The sequence below is a fragment of the Rhinoderma darwinii genome, chromosome 7, assembly GCF_050947455.1.
Source record: "Rhinoderma darwinii isolate aRhiDar2 chromosome 7, aRhiDar2.hap1, whole genome shotgun sequence".
NCBI classification, from domain to species: Eukaryota; Metazoa; Chordata; class Amphibia; order Anura; family Rhinodermatidae; genus Rhinoderma; species Rhinoderma darwinii.
The window spans coordinates 35,647,696-35,675,182 of record NC_134693.1 but is presented as its reverse complement, the minus strand read 5'-3'; the positions used below and the strand labels follow the sequence as shown (position 1 = coordinate 35,675,182).

The following is a 27,487-nucleotide window of genomic DNA, read 5'->3' as shown; positions in this document are numbered from 1 at the left end:
TGTTCGGTCTACGATATATGGTCCGTATGTCGGATGCATTTCCCAGACCGAACACACTGCAGGGAGCCGGGCTCTTATCGTCATAGTTATGTATGACGCTAGGAGTTTCTGCCTCGCTGCGGGAAAAACTTTCCTGTGCTGTAATCATGTTTTCAGGACGGGACAGTTTTCCCGCAGCGAGGCAGGGACTCCTAGCGTCATAGATAACAGTGACGATAAGAGCCCGGCTCCCTGCAGTGTGTTCAGTCCGGGAAATACTGCCGACATACCGTATATCGTGGACCGAACACGCTCGTGTGTATCCGGCCTAAGGCTTAGTTCACATCTTGTTCTTAAGGCACGGAGTGTATATCGGTAGTATTTCCCCACATATGCCTCTGACACGCCACTGGTATGTGTCAGAGGCATACGTTATACGTGTTAAGCGTGGTATACGTGTTTTTACGGTTAGCCTGCATAGAAAAGCGTGGTAGACCATGCTTTTCTATACAGTTGTAAAACGGGTATGCCGAAGCAGCGTATGCCAAAAGGACACCTACCATACATCAAGGTATACGTCAGGGAATACTCCTTCTGACGTGCCTGAAAACGAGGTGTGAGCTGAGCCTAATCTTACATTAAAGAGTCCTGAAGAGTTTTCGTTTGGAATAGGGTGTCCACGTGCTGTGTGAGAAGCCGAGGTAGGTGCCAAACTGGATAACACCATTTTATTACTAAGGCTGGATGTTCTTATAAACCCATGCTACTTTTGCACAGTCAAAAGAACAAGACTTGTGATCATTAAAACATAACTGTTTACTTACCTGTCACAACGATGCTGGTCATGTTAGAACTAGGACCATTAAGAACACTTCCAGAAAGCAGCTCGTCGGAACCTCTCTAAAAGGGAAATGAATGGTAAAAGGTAAGAAGCCCTCTCCTGGACGTGTGCAGCTAGAATCTGCTTACATTGAAGCTCTACTTTAAAGAGGCTCTGTCACCAGATTTTGCAGCCCCTATCTGCTATTGCAGCAGATCGGCGCTGCAATGTAGATTACAGTAACGTTTTTATTTTAAAAAAACGAGCATTTTTGGCCAAGTTATGACCTTTTTTGTATTTATGCAAATGAGGCTTGTAAAAGTCCAACTGGGCGTGTTGAAAAGTAAAAGTACAACTGGGCGTGTATTATGTGCGTACATCGGGGCGTTTTTACTACTTTTACTAGCTGGGCGTTCTGACGAGAATTATCATCCACTTCTCTTCACAACGCCCAGCTTCTGGCAGTGCACAGACACACAGCGTGTTCTCGAGAGATCACGCTGTGTCGTCACTCACTTCCTGCCCCAGGTCCTGCATCGTGTCGGACGAGCGAGGACACATCGGCATCAGAGGCTACAGTTGATTCTGCAGCAGCATCGGCGTTTGCAGGTAAGTCGATGTAGCTACTTACCTGCAAACGCTGATGCTGCTGTAGAATCAACTGTAGCCTCTGGTGCCGATGTGGCCGACACGATGCAGGACCTGGGGCAGGAAGTGAGTGACGTCACAGCGTGATCTCTCGAGAACACTCTGTGTGTCTGCACTGCCAGAAGCTGGGTGTTCTGAAGAGAAGTGGATGATACTTCTCGTCAGAACGCCCAGCTAGTAAAAGTAGTAAAAACGCCCCGATGTACGCACATAATACACGCCCACTTGGACTTTTGCAAGCCTCATTTGCATAAATACAAAAATGGTCATAACTTGGCCAAAAATACTCGTTTTTTAAAAATAAAAACGTTACTGTAATCTACATTGCAGCGCCGATCTGCTGCAATAGCAGATAGGGGTTGCAAAATCTGGTGACAGAGCCTCTTTAAGAATGCTGTAAAAAGTTCTTTGTAGGGGTGTGGATTCTCAACATGCTGCTCTGCCCATCCCCAATGCTTTACACTGCAGATACACTTACTCAGATTGGTTGCTGTATATAAACACAAATCTAACACCAGTTTACCAGATAGTGCAGCTTATTTCAATGACAACAAGGATAGATATAGATACTATAAGTAAATAAACTTCCAACGAGAAGAAAAATATCAGGTAACTGACATATCACAGCTCCAAGTGGCAACTTAAAAGAACAGTGTCGCCAAAATTTTTTTTTTCATGTCAGTTTTATGTTAGTGTTTTATTAAAAACGTTTTTATTTATTTGTGTGTTTGTGTGTTACTTTTTTCTATTTTTACACTTTTTCTTCCCTATGGGGGCTGCCATTTTTTTTTCCATTTCTGTATGTGCCGATTAACGACACATACAGACATGGAATACGGCAGCCACAGTCCCATAGGGACTGCGAACGGGCCCCGTCCCATCCACTTCTGTGTACGCCGTCTGTGTGGGAACGGCGCATGCGCCGCTCCCACACAGACCAATTTGAAATACGCGCCGTCCGGCGCGATTTTCTTGTGGGCCGGAAGTCGCGCCCGGACAGTAAGATTACTACTTCCGGTCGCGGCTTCCGGACTTGTGCACATGAAGCAGCGGCAGCAGACGGAGCGGACGGGCCGGAGGGAGCCGCGGCGGCAGGAGCAGGTAAGAGATTTCTATGTATGTTCGTGTTTACTACTGTATGTAAACCTACTACACTGTGTGTTAGCTCAAAAAATGGCGACACACAGTGTAGGAGGTTAGACAGTTCAATACCCTCGTTTCTCCCGGCACTAGCCAGGATAAAGGAGGGGGGGGATTCTCAGCGCTCACTAGAGCGAGTTATTTTATCCCAATTTTGCAGCAAAAAGCAATGTGGTTGCTTTACCACATGCAATGCTGCAATTTTGGGAATAGCTCCATCTAGTGACCAGCGCTGGGAAATATTATAAATTAGAATCTAATTTATAATATTTCCTGACTCGTGAAAAAATAAAAAAAAATTGAACAATGTTTAATCACCTACACACTAACTGTTTAACTAAAAAAAAAAAAAACATGTTTTGCTAGCAACACATTCCCTTTAAAAGTTAATGCAAGCAAAAAGTAGCGCTGAGTGGCTGAAATATACTGCAGGCCGCCCAGTGTTCCTGTGCTCATGGCTCAGTAAGTATATAACTAAAAGCATGCATAAATTATTCTCTAAAAGTGATGCTTCTAAAAGAGAAATTAGGGCGCCAGATAATGACTAAAATGGCCGCAAAAGCGCCCAAAAATGTTTATTGGCTACTAAAATTATTGCCACTGCGGATTTTTAATTTGGCAACCAGAAAAACCCATTTGAATCCTAAACTTCTAAACTTAGACCCAAATAATGTTTTATGCCTGGATCTCTGCATATATTCTGGGGGAATGGAACACAATATGGGTAAGGGCCTGTTCACATCACCGTTCATTTCCGTTCCGGGGTTCCGTCCGAGGTTTCCGCCGGGAGAACCCCGCAACGGAAAGTGAAACTGACAGCACAGCTTCCGTTTCAGTCACCATTGATCTCAATGGTGACGGAAACATCGCTAATGCTTTCCGTTCGTCACCATTCCGGCTGGTTTCCGGTTTTCCAACGGAATCAATAACGCAGTCGACTACGCTATTAATTCCGTCGGAAAACCGGAAACCAGCCGGAATGGTGACGAACGGAAAGCATTAGCGATGTTTCCGTCACCATTGAGATCAATGGTGACTGAAACGGAAGCTGTGCTGTCAGTTTCACTATCCGTTGCGGGGTTCACCCGACAGAACCCTCCGACGGAACCCCGGAACGGAAGTGAACGGTGATGTGAACAGGCCCTAAGTCAGGAGATTCACGAGAGCAAATAAAAATCATGTTTACCTTAACGCCCACTGCAACATCAGTAACAATGCTGTAAAAGAAAAGAAAAAGGAGAGAAAAAATTATTGTTTAACTTTACGCAACAATATTAACATTACTGTCACTAACAGAAGAAGACGTCTACACCCAAAACAATAAACCTCTATTATAAAAGCTCAACAAGGTTTAAAGTAGACCATACACACAATGACTGATCAAATCTGAAAGGAATACAAACCTGTACAGGAGCCAAGGAAGTAAAACAGCAGGAAAAGAATGCATTAAACTCCCTGATTAATAGAAGCCGGGATCACAAACCAAATCTCTGTTTGGCAAAATGACCTGATAGAAGTTACATTGCAGCCAGTATGTGCAATTCAGAGCCCTGTGTTGGCAGAAAGTTCTGCCCATTAAACAGCAAGTAAATCACTGTGAACCGGTGGGTACACAACACTGTGTCTAATATAATACTGTGTCTTTCTGCATCCAACGAACGACTGGGAGCTTCTACATTATGACAACTGAAGAAACTAGTGAAGATTAGTGGTCTTTTACCAGCCAGAAGCAGAGACTACTCAAACATGATCACGTCCAGTGACCCACAAATGCCTATAAAGCAAAGTTACCGCAGCACAAGGTCAGACATCAATTAAATTGCCAAGTCAGTCTAAGGCCGGATTGACACGTGTGTGCTTTTTGCGCGCGCAAATGCTCTGCAAAAGCTCCGTGTGTCAGCAGCATATGATGCGCGGCTGCGTAATTTTCGCGCAGCCGCCATCATTATGACACTCTGTTTTTATGTTTGTAAACAGAAAAGCACGTGGTGCTTTTCAGTTTTCATTCAGTTTTGACTACTGTAACGCGCGGCACATGTGTGCGTGACCCGCGAAAAACGGCCAAATATAGGACATGTCGTGAGTTTTACGCAGCGGACATACGCTGCGTGAAAATCACGGCCAGTCTGAACGCCCCCATTGACTAACATAGGTCCGTGCAACGCGCGTGAAAATCACTCGCATAGCACGGACGTATTATACGTTCATCTGAATAAGCCCTAATGGTGACAGGTGAAACACTGCACATGGAGGTACAGAAGACGATACACTTCATTATGGTCAATGCACACGATGCGTACTACATGCGGTTTTGCCACACGTATTAGGGTGCGGAAAATAAATGCAGCGTAATACAGTACCAGCATAGACTATGAGATTCCAGGAAATCGCATGTACACACTGCAGTATTTTCCCACACGTAAATTGACCTGCTGTGCGGATTTTAGGATCCGCAGCATGTCAGTTTATCTTGCGTTTCCGCTTGCGAATTCTATCTGCCTAGTGCAGAGGAAAATCGCACCAAAACCTGCAGCATGAAAACGCCCCGATGTACGCATCAAAATGTAAAAACCACACCGAAAAATGCAAACGTGTGATCTGATGCGGTTTTTACCTGCTAACTTCCTGCGGTTTTGGTGCGTATCTTCTGCGGAAAAATACGCAACATGTGCATGTAGCCTTATGAGTTTGGCTGCTTTTGCCTAAAAAGTTTTCCTATCAGCAGCAATCAGAAATAATGAAATTAACATTATGTAATCCCAATGCTATATATATATATATATATATATATATATATATATATATATATATATATATATATATATATATACATACACACTTTTTTTTGACTAATTAGAGTCTGATCATCTCTAGAGCGTCTACTTGTAATGATCGGAAACTTCTTAGAAAAGACAGTAGAGGATTCTATGAACAAAGACGACACAGAGGTCGTTTGTGCATAATATTTTGTGAAAGTGCAAAACATCTAAAATGATTAGAAAAACATGGATGCTTTCTTCCAGAAACAGCGCCACACATGTCCATAGGTTGGTCTGGTACTGCAGCTCACCTCCATTGAAGTGAATGGGTCTAAGCTGCAATACCACACAACCTGTGGACAGGGATGGGACTGCTTTGGGAACTAAGCAGCCATGTTTTCTGAATCCTGTACAACCCTTTACACACATTATTTAGATATGTCCTCCCTTAATGGCTACGTAAACCTTTTGAGGGCACTTTTTTTTTTTAAAATAAATGTATTATTGGCAAACAACATTACAAATATATTATTATTACCGATGTTGCTTATTTTTAGAGATGCACCTTCTAAAGCCTTAGTCACATGACCGGGATTCCCGGCCGTGCGACGGACGTTTTTTGAACGGCCGCAGTAGGAACAACAGACCCCAAATGGGGCTATTCACACGGCCGATTTTTTGACAGACTGGTAAACCGGGCCGTCAAAAAATGGAGCATGCCCTATTTTCAGCAGCTCTCCCGGCTACCATAGAAGTCTATGGGGCCGTGTAAAGCACGGTTGTCACTCGGATGTGATCAGAGTGACGGCCGAGCTTTCTGCCGCTCGTTCGCTCTCTTCTCCTTCTCACAGTGCGAAGTGCATGTGAGGAGGAGGAGGGTATTTTTTAGCTCCCTGTAGGAGCAGAATCCCCAATCCCCGGCCACAGCGTTGCCGAAGCTGTGGCCGGGGATTCCGCTCCTGAAGTCCCCAACTTCACTGTCTATATATGGACAGCGTCAGGGACTTCTCTTGGCACGGTCCCCTACTCTGGTGTTTTTCCGCTCCAGGAGAAGGCCCTGACTTCACTGTCCATATATGGACAGAGGGACTTCTGAAGCGGAATCCCTGGCACTGTGGCCGGTGTTTACGCTCCAGAAGTCCCTGACTTCACTCTCCGTATATGGACATTGAAGTCAGACTTCTACTGGAACGGTCCCCTACAGTGGCGCTATCTACAGGAAGGTAGGGGGTGCCATCTTTGGGGGGGGGGTGTTATGTAAAAGGGTGTTGTGTGGCACTACCTACAGGGGGCAGCGTGTGGCATTTTCTACAGAGGGAAGTGCCTGGCAAAAAATTTACAAATGAAATTCATTCATTTTAAAAATAAAACGGACAGGGAAAAAAACAGACGCAAAACGTGTCAAAATCGGCCGTTAAAAACGGAAACAACCTGGGACGAAAATGGAACGGATGCAAAATGGCCGAGAAAAACGGACCGACACTCGGACCCTGTCATGTGAATAGAGAGAGCCTAAGCATTCACTTTACATATAGAAGCTGCATCTCTAAAACCGAGCCAATTTTTTTTAGGAAAATACATCAGAAATTGTTTGGTTTTTCTTTTAGCCATTACTACATACATTTAACGGACTGTTTGTTGCTTGTTTTAGATCCCCATTGAATTCAACTAGCGTTTTTTTTAGTGGCGCCGTGCTGCAGGAGGAAGCTCCACCCGCCACCTGCCTGGTCCACCTCGTTCTGTCCCTGCTTCCCCACAGAACTGCTGTTGTGTACTGAACAAAATGATACAGTACAGAACAGCAGTTCCGCGGGGAAGCAGGAACTCCTAGTATAGAGTGATAGCACCCGGCTGCAGATCGCAGCACCACCACCAACCCTCCTTGCAGATCACACCTACATCCATCAATCCTTTTTTTTTTTTTAAACATGTGTGATAGCTGGGGGTACGACCGATGAGACCCCCAGCGATAAGGAGAATGGGGCACCGAAAGTTCCCCAAAGTGCTCCATGAGAAGCATGGCACTTCCGGGGTCTGATTCCAGAAGCTTCATAAAAATGAATGTAGCGCCAGTCGCGCTTGTGCGCATGCGTGACCGGCGCTCCATTCATTTCTATGGAGCTTCCGGACACAAGCTGAACACAGACCCCGGAAGTCCCATGCTTCTCATGAAGCACTTCGGAGGACCTTGGGTCCCCCGTCCTTATCGCTGGGGGTCCCAGCGGTCAGACCCCCAGCAATCACACATGTATCCCTTATATTGTGGATAGGGGATACATGTGTTTTGTGACACAACCCCTTTAATTTCATTTAACACCCCATGGTGGGGCCGGTACTACACAGGGTCCTGCCCACACTTCAGACACTAATGTAATATCGCCCCAGAGTGCCCGCTCGGCGCTATCTGCCTGGCCCTGCTGCACTTTACACTGCTCTCGCCTGCAATGTCGGAGAACGGCTGAGGTGGTGAAGGCCGGAGAGGGAGGTTAGTGCACACAGTGTATCATTAGATATAAGATAATATAGATTCTGTTAACCTGTTCCCTGCCAGGGAACACAGAAGTTATAATCAGTTAGATAGACATTACTCCAACTGTATTTCTGATAAAGTATTTGTAGAGGTCAAAAGTTGTGAAGTTACGTACAATTATAATAGGAATATATGTTGAAAAGTTATTTATATGACGAAAATAGTTTATTAAATTATCTCTTAGTATTACTGTTAAATAAACTGGAAAAAAAAAAAAATAAGATCGAGATTCAAATCGAAAATCTCCCAAAGTGTTGAAAAAAAATCTAGGATTTTATTTTTGGGCAAAAATCGCCCAGCCCTACCGCACAGTATACTTCTCTAGCGGGGCCCCCAGGTTGGGATAGCGTAGTCTACCACGCCATTACATTAAAAACAAAAAGGCCTGTCGGGCTAATGGAGCCCCATGGACATTAGTAGACTTCCCGACGCACAAGATTAACATTGCCTATAGCAGTGCACTGGCTTGCCTTCGTCCCATACAACTCTTCCTTAGATAAGCAACGCACACATGATGCATATACATGAGGGGGAAAATTTTTTAAAACCAAAACATGTGATTTGTCAGACCAGGCCACCTTCTTCCACTGCTTCATGGCCCAGTTTTGATGCTCATGTGCCCATTGTAATCACTTTCGATAATGGACAGGGGTCAGCTGTCTGCTGCAAGCGGTGATGCACTGTGCGTTTTGATACCTTTCTATCATAGCCAGCATTAACTTTTTCAGCGATTTGTGCTGCAATAGATCTTCTGGAGGATTGGACCAGACTGGCTGGCGTTCAGCGCCGACCCCGTCGCCGGTTCACTGGTTGTCCTTCCTTGGACCACTTTTAGTACGCACCAACCACTGCATACCGGGAACACTCCACAAGACCTGCCAATTTTGAGATGCTCTGACCCAGTCGTCTAGACATCACAAATTGGCCCTTGTCAAAGTCGATCAGATTCATGAGCTCCGATCGACATGTCACTATTGAAGATCGGCACTTATTACCGGCAGGGATCTTCCCGTGTAAAAGAGCCCTTACACTGCCCATTTTTCCAGCACATCAATTTCAACAACTGACTGGTCACTGCCTACTTAATGAATCCCATCCCTTTACAGGAGATAATACATTTTTCACTTCACCTGTCAGTAGTTGTATTGTTAAAGAGGCTCTGTCACCAGATTTTGCAACCCCTATCTGCTATTGCAGCAGATAGGCGCTGCAATGTAGATTACAGTAACGTTTTTATTTTAAAAAAACGAGCATTTTTGGCCAAGTTATGACCATTTTTGTAGTTATGCAAATGAGGCTTGCAAAAGTCCAAGTGGGTGTGTTTAAAAGTAAAAGTCCAAGTGGGTGTGTATTATGTGCGTACATCGGGGCGTTTTTAATACTTTCACTAGCTGGGCGCTCTGATGAGAAGTAACATCCTCTTCTCTTCAGAACGCCCAGCTTGTGACAGTGCAGACCTGTGACGTCACTCACAGGTCCTGCATCGTGACGGCCACATCGGCACCAGAGGCTACAGCTGATTCTGCAGCAGCATCAGCGTTTGCAGGTAAGTCGATCTTACCTGCAAACGCTGATGCTGCTGCAGAATCAACTGTAGCCTCTGGTGCCGATGTGGCCGTCACGATGCAGGACCTGTGAGTGACGTCACAGGTCTGCACTGTCACAAGCTGGGCGTTCTGAAGAGAAGAGGATGTTACTTCTCTTCACAGCGCCCAGCTAGTACAAGTATTAAAAACGCCCCGATGTACGCACATAATACACACCCACTTGGACTTGTACTTTTAAACACACCCACTTGTACTTTTGCAAGCCACATTTGCATAACTACAAAAATGGTCATAACTTGGCCAAAAATGCTCGTTTTTTAAAAATAAAAACGTTACTGTAATCTACATTGCAGCGCCTATCTGCTGCAATAGCAGATAGGGGTTGCAAAATCTGGTGACAGAGCCTCTTTAAGGCTGATTGCTGTATGCCCTATACTTGGTTCACACTGTGCATTTTTTGTTTTGGTTGATGAACTTCCATAAAGAGACATGGAGTTTATCTCCCAAAACAACATGCTAAAAACACAACAAAAAAAAAAAAGTGAACCCAACCTTAGGGCGGATTTACACGAACGTGTAATACGTCCGTGCAACGCGCGTGCTTTTCACGCACGTCGCACGGACCTATGCTAGTCTATGGGGTTGTGCAGACTGTCAGTGATTTTTGCGCAGCGTGAGTCCGCTGCGTAAAACTCACGACATGTTCTATATTTCGTGGGACGCACGTGATTCGCGCAACAGCAGTAACACTATGATTGCAAACAGAAAAGAACCACAAGCTTTTCTGTTTACAAACATACAGAGTGTCATAATGATGGCGGCTGCGTGAAAAGCATGCAGCCACGCATCATACGGGGCTGACACACGGAGCTGTTAAGTGGCTTTTGCGCACGCAAAACGCCACGTTTTTTGCGTGTGCAAAACGCCACGTTTTTTGCGTGCGCAAAACGCATGAGCTCGTGTAAATCCGGCCTTAGGTTGTATTTACGCAGAGTTGTCACAGTTTTTGCCGCGATTTTTGTAACCGCTGCAAAACCATGACAAAGAAAAAATGACTCGTGTAAATACACCCTTACCAAAGTCCAACTATTTCTGTTAAAACAGCTGCAGCTGAAGATAGTGCTCGGTATCCCCATAGAAGTGAATGGAGCAGTGGCCGAGCATGCTCCTTTCCTATGGGGCTCCCAGGAACAGCAAAGTAAGCCCGTTCTTGTGATCAGTGGGAGTCCCAGTGGTCAGACCCCCACCGATCAGATATTTTGCACGGATCCCGTGGATAGGTGATAAATAATGATTACGGGAAACCCTCTTTAAAGTCAATGGGTCCGTCAGGCACCCTTACGGCCCTTTTACACTGGCCAATTATCGGACAAATGAGCGTTCACAGAACACTCGTTCCCGATAATTGCCCAGTGTAACCAGGGCAACGATCAGTCGATGAATGAGAAAACGCCGGTTGATTGTATAGTTTTAAATGCAGAAACTTTTATCGTTGTCGGCAGCAGATCTCCCTTTGTAAACAGAATAGAAATGTATGGGGAACAGCGATCAGAGTAACGAGCGCTCGTCCCCATACATAGCTCCTTGTGAAAGGAGCAAACGAACGCGGATCAATGCCTGACGTGGGCCGTGTAATACCATCTTTAGTTCTCGTCACGCAACTGATCTGGCGGCTCCGGATTATTATGGTTCTACTCATATGACTAAGCAGAACGGAAAACCTGAACGCAGATGCGAACGAAGCCTTAGGCTGGATTCACACGAGCATGTTCGGTCCATAAAGGATGGAACGTATTTCGGCTGCAAGTCCCAGACCGAACACACTGCAGTGAGCCGGGCTCCTAGCATCATAACTATGATGCTAGGAGCCCGGCTCCCTGCAGTTTGTTCGGCCGGGACTTGCGACCGAAATATGTTCCGTCAATTACGGACCGAACATGCTCGTGTGAATCCAGCCTTACAGAGGCATTTTAGCTACAGACAGTACATTAGTAGGTGACTATTACGTATGTCGGCCGCATTTCCCAGACCAAATAATTCCGCGAGCCAGAGTTCCTCGCATCATAGTTATGTATGATTATAGGAGTCCCTGCCTCTCCACAAAAAGACTGTCCAATACTGTAATCATGCTTTTTCTGCCTTCCACTGATTTCAAAGAGAGATCAGAGGCTGAAACTGCCGCAAAAGAGAACATGCCACCCCCCCATGAGCGGCCAAAAGCATGATGTGAAAAAAAACAGACAACACCTCTGTCTCCCATTGAAATCAATAGGGGCAACTTCACCCATTCTTCGCGCTGGTTCCGACGCAGTTTCCGTGTTGAAAAATCTGTGTGAACTGTGCCAGATACACCACACATCATTTTTGCTTATTTTTTCTCTAGTGGCCGCTCCATAGGAGAAAAAAATACAAATTTGAAGAGAATAAAAAAAAATTAAAAAGGGGGGGGGGGGGTTTGAGCAAATTTCAAGGTGTATTAGCGACCTGGCTCCTTGTACCAGGATAGGTCAAGCCTGGTACAAGAATAGCACTGTTTATATCCAGGGATGAGGAGTGAGAACAAAGAACTCTATATATGCCCTGCCAATAACCCCATTGTATGTAATGAAATACGGTGGGTGTGTGTATAGTAGTACGTATATTCATGTGTCCAAGTCGAACTAAAAAAAAAAAACATTCACCCCCATGTAATGTATAGCGGTTATTACAGCGAATTCAGAGGCCTAATCTTACCAAGGCCATTGTTTTGTCTGTCTTTTCACCACAAGGCACAATTATCTCCATCGTGCTGCATTTATTAAGGCGGGTGCACTGGTCACAATAAGCAGACCCCCTCCTCCTCCTTTCCATCATCAGACAGAGCTATGTAATGTGCTGACTGCTCTCTCTGGATCAATGCCAGGATACAAAGGACCAGTTCCATATGGCTGAAACTTCCATCACCACACGGTCCTGAAAACAAAGCTTCCCTTTTACTATATCTTTTTTACTGAGAGTAAACCATAAGATTATACAAATAATGTGTTAAAAGGAGATATCATATCCAAACGCCAGGATTACACTGTGCAGAGATAAAGCTGCTGCCTTTCATTTTACTATAGATACTGGGAAACAATAGGGCGAGAGAGGCCCTGGACAAAGATAATATGCATCCTCCATGGGGCTAAGAGGCTCTGCCACCAGATTATAAGTGCCCTGTCTCCTACATAATGTGATTGGCGCTGTAATGTAGAGAACAGCAGTGGTTTTTATTTTGAAAAATGATCATTTTTCACAAAGTTATGAGCAATTTTAGATTTATGCTAATGACTTTAACACCTTAAAGGGAACCTGTCACCAGCATTTCACCTATTGAACTTTACTTCTCTCTCACTAGCTGCTGCTATAAAAAGTTCATTGCTGTTATCCCCTCTCCTAAACTCCTCCTCCGACTGTAAATAACGCTCTGCAAACGTTTCGCGCCTTTTATCGTAATAATCCAGTGTGCCTTTGTGCGCACACACCAGAGGAGGACATCAATGCACAAGCGCAGGATGTTGTGTGCTGGGGGAAGGCGAGGAGCTGTCAATCAAAAGTAAGGAGGCGGGGTAAACTCGGAAAGACTTGAGGAATGAAGATTTGACTCTTTTCAAATGAAGATCTGACTTTTCAAATGAAGATCTGACTCTTTTCTGCTCATTAGCATATGGTGCGGGAACACTAAAAAGCTAAATACTAAAGCTACAGAGCCAACTAAGAAGATAATTATAGGTTATATAGAAATGATTTTTCACCCACTACCACCAGGTATAGTCGGTTTAATAGGTGAAATGCTGGTGACAGGTTCCCTTTAAGGACACGGACAATTTTGGCCTTGAGGACAGAACAATTTTTTTTATATTTCCCTCTTTGCATCCTGACACTCATAACATTTTTATTTTTTGTACAACGTAGTTGTATGAGACTTTGTTTTTTGCAGGACGAGTTGTACTTTATGTAGGTACCATTTTTTGGTACAAATACATTATCGTTTAATTTATATACATTTTTATTTTGGCGAAAATGCAGAAGAAAAAAATAAAAAAAACGGTTCCGCTGCAGTTTTAATATTTATTTAATTTTTTTTACACCATACACCGATCATAAATAATGTTATACATTTGTTGTACAGGTTGTGGCAATACCAAATATGTCTATATTATTTCATGTTTTGGGACTTTTTTTTTTTTTAATCCCATAAAGGGATTTTTCATTTTGATTTTGTAACTAATGTACTGGCATAGATCTATATGCCAGTACATTAGCCTGTGTAGTGACTGTACACAGGCAGTTGTTAGGACATAACTCAGTATGCCCTAACAGGAAATATGTTCAGACAGCCCTGGGGTCCTTCAATGAACCCTGGGCTGTCTGGCCATACAAGTTATGGGCTTTGATTGCGTCAGTTCTTTTCTGTGACGCGATCAAAGTGCAGTCCCCTCTTCTTGAACGCCACAACCAGCTTTCATCGTGGCATTCAAAGGGTGAACGGCAGAGAGAGGATGTTTCTCTTCTCTCCACTGTCAGAGGAGGGCCATGGCTGTGTATTACAGCCATTGTCCCGCTCTCGATCACGCGCAGAGACGGCTCTCACACAGGACGAGAATGCTTGTCCTATGTCGGCAACAGGTTAATAGACAACTGGGCGTGTTTTTACTTTTTACCAAGTGGGCGTTGTACAGAGGAGTGTATGAGGCTGACCAATCAGTGAGCAATCAGCATCATACACTTCTCATTGTTCCAGCCCAGCTTCTTTCACTGCACAATCACGCTGGAACAATGGGCTGGACCAATGAAAAGTGTACGACGCCGATTGGTCAGCGTCATACACTCCTCTGTACAATGCCCAGTTGTCTATTATGAAACTAATTAGCATAAATCTAAAATTGCTCATACCTTTGTGAAACATGATCGTTTTTCAAAATCTACATTACAGCGCCGATCAGATTATGTAGGAGATAGGGCACTTATAATCTGGTGACACAGCCTCTTTAAAGAGGCTCTGTCACCAGATTCTCAAATCCCTATCTCCTATTGCATGTGATCGGCGCTGCAATGTAGATAACAGTAACGTTTTGTTTTTTTTGAAAAACGTTCATTTTTGGCCAAGTTATAAGATTTGCATATATATATATATATATATATATATATATATATATATGCAAATGAGCTTTGAAATGGATAACTGGGCGTGTTTTTTCCGTATGTCCAACTGGGCGTGTATTGTGTTTTTAACTGGGCGTGTTTACTTGTTTTACTAACTGGGCGTTGTGAATAGAAGTGTATGATGCTGACCAATCCGTGACCAATCAGCATCATGCACTCCTCTCCATTCATTTACATAGCCCATAGTGTTTTTACTAGAACGATGTGCAGCCACATACACAAGTGTCCTGATAATGAATACACATGAAATCCAGCCTGGACGTCATGTGTATTCAGAATCCTGACACTTCTGAAACTTTTCTGTGTGATTTCCAGCAAGGGAAACGAAATCTCGTTTACATCGTAATCTCACGAGATTACGAGTGGCTTGCTGGAATCTCACAGAAAAGATTCAGAAGTGTCAGGATTCTGAATACACATGACGTCCAGGCTGGAGGTCATGTGTATTCATTATCAGGACACTTGTGTATGTGGCTGCACATCGTTCTAGTAAGAACACTATGTGCTGTGTAAATGAATGGAGAGGAGTGCATGATGCCGATTGGTCACTGATTCGTCAGCATCATACACTTCTATTCACAACGCCCAGTTAGTAAAACAAGTAAACACGCCCAGTTAAAAACACAAATAGACGGCCAGTTGGATATACGAAAAAAAACACGCCCAGTTGTCCATTTCAAAGCTCATTTGTGTGTGTATATATATATATATATATATATATATATATATATATATATATATATATATATAAAAAATAGCTCATAACCTGGCCAAAAATTTACGTTTTTAAAAAAAAAAACTAAAAAAAAACAACTTTACTGTTATCTACATTGCAGCGCCGATCACATGCAATAGGAGATAGGGATTTGAGAATCTGGTGACAGAGCATCTTTAAGTCAGGGAACATACACTGGTCCATTTCCCTCTGACCTGCCCAGTGGTCTAACACTGCAAGATATCTACAACAAACAAAAGAATGACTTGACACAATGATCAAACCTGTATTTTTGCACATACAATTTTATTAATAAATCAAAAACCAGCCATACACATGTGCATTGGTTGAGACGGATCATTTAAAAAAAAAAAAAAAAAAAAAAGTGTATGGAAATTATCTGCTATGGGTAACATTACATGTGAATGATATGGTTTTTGTTTTTTTATGCTTTGCAGCAAATTGCCGCTCCGCAACACCATGCACGGTTTACCACAAATAGCCACGGGGAAACAAGTTTTAAATAATTAGCCACACGGAGAAAAGAAACTACAATTCGCCACATGTGAAGTTACCCTCAATGAAGCACTGACCGTTAAGTAGGTGTTGTAAATATAATGAATGGTGCGTCTATGCAGAGAAAATAAGTGGTTCTGAAACCTAATCCAGTGGTTAGAAAACGTATTGGACCTTCCCAAAAGCTTCTCTTTGTCTCGTCATTATTTCCAATCTAATGTCAAAACGCTTGTCACTCAGGGCAAGGTGAATAAGAAACCTGATGAAAACATCCTGATTATAGTGGTTTAAAGAGGATCTGTCACTAGTTTATTAAAGTCCTATCTCCTAACTAATCTAATAGGTGCTTTGATGCTGATAACCTGCAGTGTAATTTGTTTTTAAAAAAAAACCATTTGCAAAGTTATGAGCATTTTTGTAAATATGCTGATGTGGCTTTAATAGACAAATAGGAGGAGACTCTTTCTTTCCACTCTGGGCGGTATAAGGTCTTCTCTATGACGCTGTCCAATCAGCATAAAGCGTTATCATATAGTATACAGCTTACATTCCTGAGCGTGTATTCAACTGGTGACATCTACGGTTGTATCACTAGAACGGCGATCTTGATGGCATATGAAAGATTAGAATCTGATCTTTGATGACACCAGAACCGCTGTTCTAGGTGGTCCACAGCCCGATATATGGCTGTTTGAAGTGATCCCCCTTCCCTCTAGAATGTCTCACACTGTGTGAAGCAGCTTCATGCTGATAGGACAGTGTCAGAGGCTGTGGGGAGGCTCCACCTCAGGAGAATCACTGGTGATACCTCCCACTTGTCTACTATAGGCTCATTTACAGATGAAAAATAGGCCGTGTGATCATACCCTAAATAAGTTATTCGAATTGTAACAATTGCTCACTAGTGCCCCCTACACGGTCATTATCAACCCGTCCAACACGTTTTAGCAAGTGCAGCCGTCCCAAACTTTACTGATCGCTGGAGAATTCGCAAGCAGCTGACGGCCGAAACCACGCCTGAATACGGTGGTGAATGGGCGCACGATTTTGCTCGCAATACCAAAAAGTTCTACAGGCAAATTTGTGTGGCCACGGTTTCGGCCACCGAGCTGTGTTCTCACCCTAAAGGCTTGTTTATTTAAATACATCGAGGTACACAGTACAGCCATGTTCACACGGTAGATTCTCAGGTATTGCGGCGTGAATACGTCTTAAAATTCATATCCTATTGAATTTTCTATGTGCGTTTTAAAAAAAAATATGTTGGAAAAATAAAATGAAGTAGTAACGTTGCCTCTTGATACGGTTTCTGAGCTGGGTGGAAGTATATCTTATGCATTTCTGTAAAAACTTTCAGTAACATTGACCGGCTTCAGTGCACAACACACAGGCGCATATATAGAGCCAATGTGCCGACACCTGACCGACGTGAGCAGAATCTTTTCTTACATAATTATTCTAACCCAGACTAAACCACCATCATCGTCCTCCATCCTGAGCCAAATTCAGTCTTTGACCCCATGCACACGAACGTGTTTTTGCGTCCGCAATTCCCCCGAAAATCCACGGGAGAATTGCGGACCCATTCATTTCTATGGGTGTTCATTACTATCCGTGTTTTCACGGGTCCACGCATGTCCGCAAATCCGTGCCGCACAAACTCAGGACATGTCTTATTACGGCCTGCAAATTCGATGCGGACATGCCCATAGAAGTCAATGGGCCCATGGAAAATGCGAGTACACCTCCATGTGTCAACCGCAGTTTGCGGATGTGTTGCTAGGCGACGACCGGGAATGAGTTCTGTCGTCATCCTGTTTTACCTAGGCTTTTTTTTTTTATCCGCATTTTGCGGATTACATACGGATGAACTGCGGAGGACATTTCACGGAACACTGTCCTGGAATCTGCGGACCTGAAAAACACTACGGTCGTGTGCATGAGGCCTAACTATGTAAAACACGCTCTCGCAGAGCCCGCCATAGCAGGAGGCATCTTTTCCAGCAGCTCCTGGTAATGGGGATGCTGAGCAGGAGACTACCGTGCCCCAAAGTAAGGCACCCTGCAGACGGTCGTAGCGGTGTTTGCACGGTCCTTAAGGCATGGATGGATAGCGGAGTGCCATCCGCAGGCTGTCCGCAATCACGGACCGTGCACACACAAGATGGGCATTCATTTCAATGAGCCTGGACCGCAATTGCGGACCGTATAATGACATGTCCTATTGTTTTCGCCGTCTGGTCTCCCGGGCAATGCACGGACCATAGAAACGATGGTCGTGTGTATTGGCTCATCGGTTAGCATTTGTTTTATATGATCAGCAATTGTGGTTCCGCAATTGCGGATAGAATACAGCCGCAAGACTACGGTCGTGTGCATGACGCCTAATATAAAGCAGGCGAAAAGCTCATTTGTGGGGACTCAGGACAGTTCCCTGACATTTAGAGAGGTGGAATAAAGGTTGGAATATTACCCATCAGATCCTTTGTTTCCCCCAGTCACTCAACCTCCATGATCTATTAAAATGCTTGCTAATAGGAGAGATAACTGTTAGCCCACAGCATGTGCATAGTCGGCTTTACATTTTTTTACTATTTAGATATTTGAAAACATAAGAACAAATTTCAACAGGAAAAATGTTTGCCGGATGTTGCTAGTATAGCTTGTGTGCATTGCTGACTTTGATGGGTTGGCAGTAGATACGATGGATCTCATCCATAAATACTGTTCTACGACAGTCAGTGTTGTCCACAGCACACAATCATTTCTCTCTGACATACGCTCTGGTGAGATGAAAGCTGGGATCCGATTGGTTTCTCAAGACAATGCTGACATTGTCTTAGGCTAGATTCACACAAGCGTTGCGCATCTCGGACGTGAAAAACAGCCGCTTTTCACGTCCGAGGTGCATCCGTGCTGTACGCTGTGGCTTGCGTTATCACGCATCCCCCAAAGACTAGAGAGTCTATGGAGAGATGCATGAAGCGCAATAAAATACGACATGTCCTATTTTCCCACAGACCCTTCACACGGTCCATTGAAACGGCGGCCATGTGACCAGCCCCATTGAATTACATAGGTCCGTGTGAATAAGGCCTAACAGCAGTTTTTACCAGAAGTCCCGTGATTGTATCATTAAGGCCAAACGCACACAATGCGTATTATGTGCGGCTTGTCGCACTTATTTTTGTACTGCAAATCCGCAGCGTAATACAGTACCAGCAAAGTAAATTAGATTAAGAAATCTCATCTACACATTGCATTTGTTTTCCGCACGTAAACTGACCTGGGTTGCGTATTTTAAAATCCACCGCATGTCAATTTATCTTGCGTTTCTGCTTGCGAATTGTAATTGACTATTTTTTTTTTTTTTTTTTAAAACACACCAAAATCCAAGGAATAAAAACGCACCTATTTCCACATCAAAATGTAAAGACCGCACTATTAGGTGGAGATTTTACCTGCGGACTTACCTATGGTTTAGATGCGGATATTCTGCATCAAATTTCGCAATGTGTGCATTTAGCCTAAGGCTGCGCTAAAAGAACAAATAGTATCCGCCCTGTGCACCGCAGGGAATTCAGGCCGAAAAACGGCAACAGATTGCACCTGAAAAAAAATGTATACTTCCGTAGCCATGGTGACGTGTCCCTCCGCCGTCCTGCAGCCCGGCCTCCTGGGATGATGTTTCATCCAAGGAGTCCTGCCTGGACGAAGAAACAGATTTTGGGTATAAGATTACTTTTACTCTGAGTTGCGTTTTTTTGCGGCAGAATCGCTGCTTTTCCGCCGATAAAAAAAACAAAAAAAAAAAAAACACATCTGACATTTGTTGCAGGTTTTATCTCCCCATTAAATTCAATGGGGAAAACCCGCAACATATAAGAAGTGAGTACGCAAATACAATTGACATGCTGTGGATTCAAATCTCATCCATTTTGCTGCTACTGTATCCTGCTGCGGATTTTCCGTGTGAACTAACCCTAAGGATGCAGTCTTTCTGCGACTGAAAATCAGTTCCATCCATCTGAATGGAACTTGCAGAAATCCAAGTACCTGCTGTAGAAACAACCCCATTCCGATGTATGGAAATTATTTTCAGTCACGGAGAATTTCTGCAACAAAGTCTGCCGCACGTGACTGCATCCTCAGTCCTTGCTCACACAGTACAGAGTTGGCGTGTATTTCTTAGGGCTTATTCACATGTAACGGAATTGCTGCGTATTTTCCATCCGGAATTGCAAACGAAAAATACAGTAGCAGCAAAGTGGACAAGATTTAAATAGGCTCTGTCACCACATTATAAGTGGCCTATATTGTACATGATGTGATCGGCGCTGTAATGTAGATTACAGCAGTGTTTTTTTATTTAGAAAAACAATCATTTTTGATGTAGTTATGACCTATATTAGCTTTATGCTAATGAGTTTATTAATGAACAACTGGGCGTGTTTTACTATATGACCAAGTGGGCGTTGTACAGAGGAGTGTATGACGCTGACCAATCAGTGACCAATCAGCGTCATACACTTCTCTCCATTCATTTACACAGCACATAGCGATATAGCTATATCTCTATGTGCAGCCACATACACACACTAACATTACTGCAGTGTCCTGACAATGAATATACATTACCTCCAGCCAGGACGGGATGTGTATTCACAATCCTGACCACTTCTGTAGCTTCTCTGATTTACAGCACAGCGAGATCTCGCTGTGAATGACAGCTTACAGCGTAATCTCTCGAGACTACACCTGCTATGCTGTAAATCAGAGACGCTACAGAAGTGGTCAGGATTCTGAATACACATCACATCCTGGCTGGAGGTAATGTATATTCATTGTCATGACACATGTGTAGCGTTAAAGTGTGTTTATGTGACTGCACATAGCTAGGTCGCTATTTGCAGTGTAAATGAATGGGGAGAAGTGCATGACGCTGATTGGTTAGCGTCACACTTCTCTCCACAACACCCACTTAGTCATATAGTAAAACACGCCCAGTTGTCCATTAAGAAACTCATTAGCATCAAGCTAAAATAGGTCATAACTGTCAAAAATGAGTTTTTCTAAATAAAAAACACTGATGTAATCTACATTACAGCGCCGATCATATGTACAAGATAGGCCACTTATAATGTGGTGACAGAGCCTCTTTAACAAATCTCATCCACACGCTGCGTAAAATTTCCGAGCAGAAATTCACCTACAGTGTGTATTTTTTGGACCGCAGCATGTCAATTCCTACTGTGGAAAGTGGACTGAATTGCTGCGGTTTTTCAGAGAAGATGCCACCATCTCACAGCATTAAAAAAAAACAAAAAAAAAAAACACACAAGCGGCAAAATCTGCACCATTTTCTGCAAAAAAAACAAAAAAAAAACACAGAAAATGGTGTGGTTTTTTTCTCAGCGTAACGTCTACTCGTTTTAACGGAAATGCTCCAGAAATTTTCTGCAACAATTCCGTTACATGTGAACAAGCCCTTGGGCCAAAAACGGAACCTAAACAGAGGACACACACAATGTAAGGCCTTATAGGTCTCTTCTCCTGGCTCCAATTCTGCCTTTGGCTTACAAAAATGCAGGCAAAATCTGCACTGTGTAAACAATAGCTAAGGCTTCGTTTACATCTGCGTTGCGTTCCCGTTCTGACATTCCGACGGAGCTTTCCGTCAGAACGGGACCCTGAACAGACAAACGGAAACCGGAGGTTTCCGCTTCCATCACCATTGATTTCAATGGTGACAGATCCAGTCGACTACGCTACTGCTTCTGGCAAAATGACGGGTCTGCTGCACAACAGAGACAAACAGACCGTGGGCACGAGATCTGTCACCATTGAAATCAATGGTGATGGAAGCAGAAACCTCTGGTGTCCGTTTGTGTCTGTTCAAGGTCCCGTTCTGAGGGAAAGCTCCAACGGAACGTCAGAACGGGACCCCAACGCAGATGTGAACAAAGCCTAACAGAAATTGTGAGAAGGTTCAAAAACAGGGTCGATGGATAATGTTTAACTACTGCATTCAAAGTTAGAATAATGTCCAGGGCTACACTTTTTGTAGTGAGACTTTCAAAGTTCGCAGGAATACATTAAATTGCATACAGACAATTACTATAGCCAGGTATTCTAATTCTAACTTTGTTTATTCCCAGCCGAAAAGTCAATGGGGGAAAATTTATGTTGAAAAACACATAATTTCATGAGACTATGAAAACTGCTCAAATTGTGACAAAATGGCACTACTCGCTATACATCTTACACAATTCTCTCTTCCTTATCCCACCTCATGGCTAGAGTACTTTACATTCCTGCCGGGTCCAGTGACAGCGGGTCCTGCTAGTCTCTGACATGCAGGATCCACCTGTAATTGATCACATCTAAGTTATGAAGTTAGATGAGATGGATGAGACGTGGATCCTGGGTGTCAGACACGCAGGACCCGCTTTCACTGAACCAGCTAGTCGAGCGTACCGGACCCGAACAAGGTTTAGCGAACTATACAGCCGATTTGTATGCAGAACACACACCAGCTGTATGTCAAAAAGTAAAAACAACAACAGTAACGTTACCATTTGACTAAAGCCCTAATACGACCACAACCGTACTGAACTCAGATCAGCATAGAAGTCTCTACAACCGGCACTTCTTTGACGCGGGCGTATTTTTTGCGCCCCGCCTTTTGACAGCGGGGCGTAAAAAAAATGACCGTGTGCACAGAACATCGTAAGACCCATTCTAATGAATGGGCAGATGTTTGCCAACGCCATCGAGCCGCATTTTCGGACGTAAATCAAGGCGTAAAACGCCCGAATTACGTCCGTATACAAGCCGTGTGAACATACCCTTAGGCCTAATTCAGACTAGCGTATTTCACGTCAGTATGCTGTCCGTTGAAATAACTGACAGGACACTGACCCATGCAATTTAATGGGGCTATTCACACATCCGTTGCGAGAAACTCACTGCATGTCTTATTCTAGTCTATTTTTGTGGACCACGTCGCCCATTGAAGTCAATGGTTGTGTGAAGACAATGGACAGTACACTGCTGACATCCGTGCGCTGTCCGTGTTTCACAAATCAGTTTCTAAAGAAAGGCAGAAAGATCATAGCAAAATCAGAAGGTATTTGCAAAAGAGAAAAACGGACGAGGAAAACTGATGATACAAGGACAATACAGTGAGTTTTTTGCAGACAGACTCGTCTGAATGAGGCCTTATACACACACACACACACACACTGAAGAGCTGTGTGCACAAAGCCTGTACAGAGGAACAATATACGGAGCCACAGACGTGGTGTACGCTGCCACGTCTTCCTTTGTAGGACACCTTATTAGGGAGATATTCTCCCATAGAAGCAATACCTCGCCAGATGGATCATGCTAAGAATATTTTCCTATGAGATACATAGAGATTCCGCAAAAGTAACTTCTGTGCAAAACAGGAGGCATACAAGGTACCGAAGAACCACACACACCTATGGCTGTCATATAAGGGTACCCCACCCACCACACACACCTATGGCTGTCATATAAGGGTACCCCACTCACACCTATGGCTGTCATATAAGGGTACCCCACCCACACCTATGGCTGTCATATAAGGGTACCCCACCCACACCTATGGCTGTCATATAAGGGTACCCCACCCACCACACACTCCTATGGCTGTCATATAAGGGTACCCCACCCACCACACACACACCTATCGCTGTCATATAAGGGTACCCCACTCACACCTATGGCTGTCATATAAGGGTACCCCACCCACACCTATGGCTGTCATATAAGGGTACCCCACCCACCACACACTCCTATGGCTGTCATATAAGGGTACCCCACCCACCACACACACCTATGGCTGTCATATAAGGGTACCCCACTCACACCTATGGCTGTCATATAAGGGTACCCCACCCACACCTATGGCTGTCATATAAGGGTACCCCACCCACCACACACACCTATGGCTGTCATATAAGGGTACCCCACCCACCACACACACCTATGGCTGTCATATAAGGGTACCCCACCCACCACACACACCTATGGCTGTCATATAAGGGTACCCCACCCACCACACACACCTATGGCTGTCATATAAGGGTACCCCACACACGTAGCAGTTTTGTTGCAGATTTTCCACATCGGATTTCAAACCTTCTAGGCTGAGTTCACATGGGGCAGATACGCTGCGTAATAGCACGCAGCATGTACACCCCTGTGCGCCGCAGGGAATTCCAGGCGAAAAACCGCACCAAACTGTGGTGCAATTTTTCGCCCAGAATGTCTGCTGCAGAAAACTGCAACACTTAGCTGGCCTGCCTCCTGGGATGACATTGCATCCCAGGAGAACGCTGCAGCGCCGGTCACATCATCCCAGGTGGTCGGCCCTGTGACATCATCCAAGCTAACCTCTAGGGAGAACGTTTTATCCCATGTGACTGCCACTGCAGCCTGTGATTGGCTCCAGCGGTCACGTGGGATGAAATATCATCCCAGGAGGAAGACACAGACTCCTGGGTAAGTATAAGATTATTTTTTTCTGAGTTGCGATTTTTGCGGCGGAATCCCTGCGAAACCAAAAACGCAACTGCTATTTGTTGCGGGTTTTACCATTGAATTCAACATGGAAAAACCTGAAACAAAAATGCAGCGTTTACGCAAAAACAATTGAGATGCTGCGGAATAACATTTCGCACCGCAGGTCAATTTCTGAGCGGTTTTTTCCACTCAGTATTTAGGCAGCGTGTGGGTGAGATTTGTTTGGTCTCATCCCCTTTGCTGCTACTATATTTGCTGCGGAATTTACGTAACGGGTGAACTGACCCCTACATTGATTTCCACGCGGAAAACGTTAAACTGCATGTGGATGAGATTTGCTGAAATCTCATCCACGTGGCTGGGACAGTAAAATACGCTGCGGATTTTCCGTACTGAAAATCTGCAGCATTTCCTTCTCGTGTGAAGGGGCCCAACAACTCAGAGATTTTGTGCAAAAGAAACCAAGAAGTGAGAAGTTTTATGGTAGTCGCCAAAAAACAACAATATGGTCAACTGAAAGCAGAAGGTTCATAATCATGTAACAGTGACCTGCACGCGGCAACCTGCGACTCCGCTATAACTCTCTGCAAGGCCGAATTCAGATGAACGTGGGGAAACTCGGACGTGAAAAACGACCATTTTTACGTCCGAGTAGCCCTCGTGTGCCTCCCGTTTTCACGGAACCCGTAGATTAGTCTCGATCGAGGGATCCGTGAAAACGGAACAAGATAGGACAAATTATTTTTTCAACGGCTCCACTGAAATACATGTGTCCGCCGTGACGGCCGTTGTTTCAACGGTCGTCACAGGAACGTATACCACATTCGTCTGACTTCGGCCTAAGGGTTTTTTTTAGTAGCGAAAAAAACAAAACTTGCCGATTCTGCCTCCAAAATAAGTCTGTTTTACCGGTGGATTATGGAGGCAGATTTTAAAAGGCAAGCCGTTTGAGGTGCCGATTTTTGGCGCTTTTCAGTTTCAAGGAGCCGAATAGCCGGCTTCTACAGGTGAAACAAGAACATGTATCCACAGAACGTGCCCAAAACCGGCATCTTAAATCTGCCGCGATTTGCAGTACAACACGCAGTTTTGCTGAGCGGAGACAAAAGCACATGGAGGCTAATTCATTGCGCAGCGATAGTCCACGACAAAGGTCCATAAACACGTGGCGGTTAGAACTGCAGCATAAAGACACATCCGAAAACCGCATGTTTGCTTTTTTTTTTTACGATTTTGTGCGGTTCCGGTAAAAAAAAAAATACACACCAAATCACGCTAAAGACGCATACAGTTTTTACATGAGATTCTAATCGCACCTCAACGTGTGAATGGATCCGAAGTATGATTGGAGAGAATCTAACAAGAATCACATGCTTCCTCCTGACGAATCAGCAGACAGGAACGCACTGTGCCATACAGAGCATGCTCACTTATGTGACCCCTAAAAATGAGGATTAAGGGGGGTGTCAGTGGGCACCACCCAGATTATAGGGACTAGGAAATCCAAGCGATGCCTGGTGCCACAATCTCTTTAAAGGCTTTTCAACAACTATTATGACAGATCAATCAGACGCAACACAATGTAGGAAATGAGGCCCCCAACAATGGAGACTGTGCCCTGTTATTACATCATTACCTCCAATGTGACTCAGAATATGTCAGATCCACGTCATAAACGCCTCAGGTCGCCTATATAATAATGCTCTGTAACCTCACAATTCACGATTAATCTGGGACATTCAGATTATTTGTGGATTGACCAAAATACATTGGATCCTGATCTACGACCAACTGTAACCCTAATCACAAAGGCCAGTAACTAGTCAGCATCGTCCGAAACGGCTGCTCCCAGAGAACAATAGATCCGGTTCAGTGAAGTCGGCAGCGTATCTAATCCTGTGGGAGCTGCGGTGATAAGAATAAGTGGCCGCTGGATAACACGATGGGTAAAGAGAAGGCCCAGACAATGACACAAAGCAGGAGACACGGGCTACGTCCAGCAGAAGATGCTCTGCCGTGACAGCGAGGGTTATGGACACAGGCGGCCTTCACATGAGGCCTGTCCCCTGCCTCCGCCTCCAGCGTGCTTTCCTGGCACCTTTCCCCCACAGACCTCAGCACTGGCCGTAGACACCAGCTGTTATGTCTAGCATCTTCCCGACCGCCTATACCGGAGTGTGTAACAAAAAGCACTACTCCTTCCCGCCATAACGGGATACACAATGCCCTGAGGTAACTACGCCGCTTATCACACACTAGTAACCGATAGACGTTATCACCAGAGACACACTCACTCCACACACCTACATGTAAACACAGGCGAAAATAAAAAAGAAAAACCTACCCGTCCATTGCCGGATTGGTCACCGCTCCTTATGTGATCTTATACTGCACCTAAGCCGCCGACTCCACACATAAACAAAATGGCGCCGCCCGATGGGACGGAAACTGCCGAGTGCTGGGCGAGCCGAGCGACGACACTGGACGGAAATTGCCGAACATGGCGCTTGGGGGATGTGTTTTGTGAGGCGGGCTGACGGGGGAGGGAAAAACAAATCTACCTGACAGATGTATCCGTGCCGGAGATGACACCCGTCCTCAAGTCTGAAAAACATGCGATATTTTCATTCAAGCCAGAGCGTTTCCTATGCGGATTTAGGCTGCACTATTTTGCCAGTCCTGTTCACACATTGCATTTTTACAGGTTTTTCTTTTATGATCAGCGCTTTAAAATCCCATCATGCTTTAGGTTAGGCTTATTATAAAGCAAAACTGCAGGGTGAAAGTGTTAGTACATGGGTTTAGGGGCGGATTTGGCATTTCTGGGGCCCTAAGAATAGTTATGTCCGGGGGCCCTAATCAGACATGTTTTTTTTTTGTTTGATTTTTTTATTTCAAAATACAATATTTACCCATCTTGTATCACCTTAGTACCCCATACAGTAGTGATGCCCTGTTAGTTCCCCACACACATGATGCCCCCTTAGTGGCCCCCACAAAATAGTGATGCCCTGTTTGTGTCCCCCACATAGTAGTGGTGGTGCCCGGTTTCCTGTGCCCCCCCCCCCCCCCCAAGAAATAGTGCCCCTTGGCACTGAC

The 27,487-nt window shown here is 44.4% G+C and overlaps 1 protein-coding gene across 1 annotated transcript in view; it reads right to left on the bottom strand.

Annotated features, from left to right (window-relative positions):
• The window catches only part of PTBP2 (polypyrimidine tract binding protein 2), a 48,299-nt gene extending 21,457 nt beyond the window's left edge, over positions 1–26,842 (bottom strand). The window contains exons 1-3 of the mRNA XM_075833171.1: positions 26,733–26,842; positions 3,774–3,804; positions 804–879 (exon numbers count right to left, since the gene is read on the bottom strand). Of these exons, the coding sequence (XP_075689286.1) occupies positions 804–879; positions 3,774–3,804; positions 26,733–26,740 (115 nt within the window). The 5' untranslated portion in view covers positions 26,741–26,842. The remainder of the gene's footprint in view (positions 1–803; positions 880–3,773; positions 3,805–26,732) is intronic.
• Positions 26,843–27,487: the final 645 nt, after the last annotated feature.